This window comes from Bison bison, unplaced genomic scaffold (assembly GCF_000754665.1).
Source record: "Bison bison bison isolate TAMUID 2011002044 unplaced genomic scaffold, Bison_UMD1.0 scf7180017864471, whole genome shotgun sequence".
NCBI classification, from domain to species: domain Eukaryota; kingdom Metazoa; phylum Chordata; class Mammalia; order Artiodactyla; family Bovidae; genus Bison; species Bison bison.
Window position 1 is genome coordinate 40,658,579 of NW_011495032.1, and position 3,467 is coordinate 40,662,045.

The 3,467-nt window shown below is 54.0% G+C and overlaps 1 protein-coding gene across 2 annotated transcripts in view; it reads left to right on the top strand.

Moving 5' to 3' along the window:
* The window catches only part of SLC11A1 (solute carrier family 11 (proton-coupled divalent metal ion transporter), member 1), an 11,389-nt gene that overhangs the window by 5,063 nt on the left and 2,859 nt on the right, over nt 1-3,467 (top strand). For both annotated transcript variants that reach the window (XM_010861184.1, XM_010861185.1), the window contains exons 8-12: nt 131-286; nt 900-1,058; nt 2,405-2,494; nt 2,636-2,755; nt 3,165-3,314. In XM_010861184.1, the coding sequence (XP_010859486.1) occupies nt 131-286; nt 900-1,058; nt 2,405-2,494; nt 2,636-2,755; nt 3,165-3,314 (675 nt within the window). The remainder of the gene's footprint in view (nt 1-130; nt 287-899; nt 1,059-2,404; nt 2,495-2,635; nt 2,756-3,164; nt 3,315-3,467) is intronic.

The window sequence follows — 3,467 nt, forward strand, 5'->3', positions numbered from 1 at the left end:
AACAGGAAGATCCTCTGGAGAAGGGAAAGGCTACCCACTCCAGTATTCTGGCCTGGAGAATTCCATGGACTACAGTCCACGGGGTCACAAAGAATGGGACATGACTGAGGGACTTTCACTCACCCCACAGTACGTGGTGGCTCAGCCTGCTCAGGGAGCATTGCTTCAGGGCCTGTTCCTGCCCTCGTGCCCAGGCTGTGGCCAGCCCGAGCTGCTGCAAGCCGTGGGCATCATTGGCGCCATCATCATGCCCCACAACATCTACCTGCATTCCTCCCTGGTCAAGGTGAGCAGACTGGAGGGGAGGGAGACATGCTCTCTCCCTTAGAGCCATGCTGGCCCCGCCCCCAAGGCTGAAGCCACGCCCCCTCGACTCCTGCCTCTGAATTGAGGAGGGAAGTGAATCACTCTTTATTCAATATATAATAATAGAGAGGGTCTGCTGTGTGCTGGGAGCTGAGGATCAGTGAGGGAAAAGATAAGTCTTCTGACTTCTTAGAGCATGCATTTCTAGTAGGGGAGGCAGACTATAAGCAAGTCAACAGTAAAGGAAAGAAGTGGATTGTGAAAGATACTCTGAAGGAAACGAAACAGAGCAGCATGATGGAGGATGACTGAGGAGGGGGCTCCCCTAGAAAAGGTAGCCAGCAAAGGCCTTTCTAAGGCAGTGGCTTTTGAAACATGAAGGATGGGAAGGAAGATTAGGGGAGAAGATATTCTAAGCAGAAGGACCGGCAAGTGCAAAGGTCCTGAGACAGAAACAAAGGACTATCCCAGACTATCATGCAAGGGGGCTTTAGAAAGAGCCGGGTTTGGGGGAACGTAAGCAGACTGTGAGGGTAGAGAGTTCTGGGACAACTCTAAGGGACTTCGATGCTTCCGTCCTTTTACCTTCGTAGTCTCGAGAGGTAGACCGGTCCCGGCGGGCGGACATCCGAGAGGCCAACATGTACTTCCTGATTGAAGCCACCATCGCCCTGTCTGTCTCCTTCCTCATCAACCTCTTTGTCATGGCTGTCTTTGGGCAAGCCTTCTACAAGCAAACCAACCAGGCTGCGGTGAGGCACACCCCATATATTCATGCTCCTCAAGTTCTGCAGGGGACTCCAAAGAGTGCAGCTAAGCCCTTTGAGTCTCTGTCTTGCACTACAGGCACTGGTAGGGGAGGGAGTCTTGACACTGGCCTCTGTCTGGGAGCCCCTTTCCCACCCCACTGGGGAGACACAGCTGCCCCCTGTAGGCTTGTAGAGGGTCAACCACCACACCAGGGGCTCCAAGGCACACACATCCAGGGGAGGTGATGGCGGGGGGCGAGGAGCTGAGTCTTGGAGGACTCAGCATTCCAGCTGCACCTGAAGAATGGGCAGGATTTGCCCAGCCAGCTGTGGGGAGAAACTTCTGGGAGGGGGTGCCTGCCTAAGGATGAGCATGGGGTTGGGAATATGCAAGCAGTTTCTTCTCCTGAATTTCTAGTGATAGTTCTTCATTACTAGCAGATAAACCATCATTCATTCAGCAAATATTTATTGAGCATTTGTTATGTATCAGCCAGTGTCTTAGACCATGGGAATACAACAGCCAATGATACAAAGACCTTGCCCTCTTGTAGATTAACTTCGAAGGCAGTGAGCAAACTGGAAAAAAATCAACCAATCAGTTGACTGATTTCAAAGGAAAATATGAACAATGTTGTAAAGAAAATAAAGGGGGTGATGAAACATAATTGGGGGTGTGGTGGGGGAGGGGCTTCTACATTAGCCCAGGTGGCCAGGAGAGGCCTCTAGGACGAGATGGCATTTGAGTGGACTCTGAAAGAGAAGGAACCAACCAGCTCCTCCCTGGCTTTCTGGGATTTGGGACCTGGGTCTGTCTCAGTTTTGGGATGGATCTCTATCCAGAGGCACTAAAGGGGGTTGATGGGGTCAGAACAGGCTAGTCAAGACTCCGAGCACATAGGCACTGTTGGGTGCCTTGCTGTGTGACCTTGTGAGGTCATACCTCTCCGTGAGTCTCTGCTCCTTAGCACAAGGAGAGAGATCTAAACAGGATGGCAAACTATAGTCACACATCGTCTTTGAGACCAACCGAGTCACAGAGCTGTGGGAAGTGGGTCCCAGGGCCTGTGGGTCTGCTTGAGTCACTGCCAGCCAATTGTGTCTCTGTAGTAATGCCAGCTCTCACCATCAAAGAGAAGCTAGAAACCAGGCTTGTTAATGCGTCTCAATTGTAAATGTTGTTAACAAATTCACATTAAAGAAAAACATGTGTTGGCCAAGCGAAATATGTCGGGCTGGATTCAGACTGTGGGCCACCAGTTTTCAACCCTTGGTCAAGGCTTGGAGGTCTGATTTTCCAGTATTGAGTGTGTGCTTCACATCTCCTTCCTACTGCCCGGTGCCCGCAGTTCAACATCTGTGCCAACAGCAGCCTCCAGGACTACGCGCCGATCTTTCCCAGGAACAACCTGACCGTGGCAGTGGACATTTACCAAGGAGTAAGCAAGCCAACGGCAGGGCTGGGGCTGGGCGAGGAAGGGCTCCATCCAGCGGGACTCCCCCTCCCCACGCCCACTTCAAGGGCGGAGCCTGCGTGAGAAGGGGGTGGGTCCATGGCCTGACCACACCCCTCCTTCCAGGGCGTGATCCTGGGCTGCCTCTTTGGTCCTGCAGCCCTGTACATCTGGGCCGTGGGTCTCCTGGCTGCTGGGCAGAGCTCCACCATGACCGGCACCTACGCGGGACAGTTTGTGATGGAGGTGTGGCTGGGCCGGGCCGGTGTCTGAGCACAAGGCAGACCACTCAGGACTCGGATGTGGGCCTCCTTGATCCTTAAGGCAGCCCAACGGGTACCCTTATAAGCCCTACTATACAGATGAGAAAATTGAGATTTAGGGAGGTGAGGCCTGAGACTCACCCAGGACTAATAGGGGCCTTTTCTCCAAAACCGTTTAGGCTTCAGCAATCAGCTGTAGGGGGGAAAACCTCGCCCCCAATTTCCCTCCATCTATCCCCTCACCACCAACTATAGACAGAGCTGCCCCCATTTCAGTGATGGAAAAATAGAGGGTTCCTGCAGGTATCAGATGGGCTGAGGGAGGATGGAGGATTCGTCCCCTGGAACCCCAGTCCTGCATCCCACCACCGAGTTCCCCCTGCATGGCCCAGGGCTTCCTGAAGCTGCGGTGGTCACGCTTCGCCCGAGTCCTGCTCACTCGTTCCTGCGCCATCCTGCCCACTGTGCTCCTGGCTGTCTTCAGGGACCTGCGGGACCTGTCAGGCCTCAACGACCTGCTCAATGTGCTGCAGAGCCTGCTGGTGAGCCTGCGGGCCCTATCACCTCCTCCGCCCTGTGGGGCCAAACAGGAACCACAGCAATCCCCTACCTCCCCAGACTCCCCCACCTCCCAGGCACTATTCTAAACACACTTTACCTACAAGGTTCTGGTACTACCCATAGCTGCCCCAGGG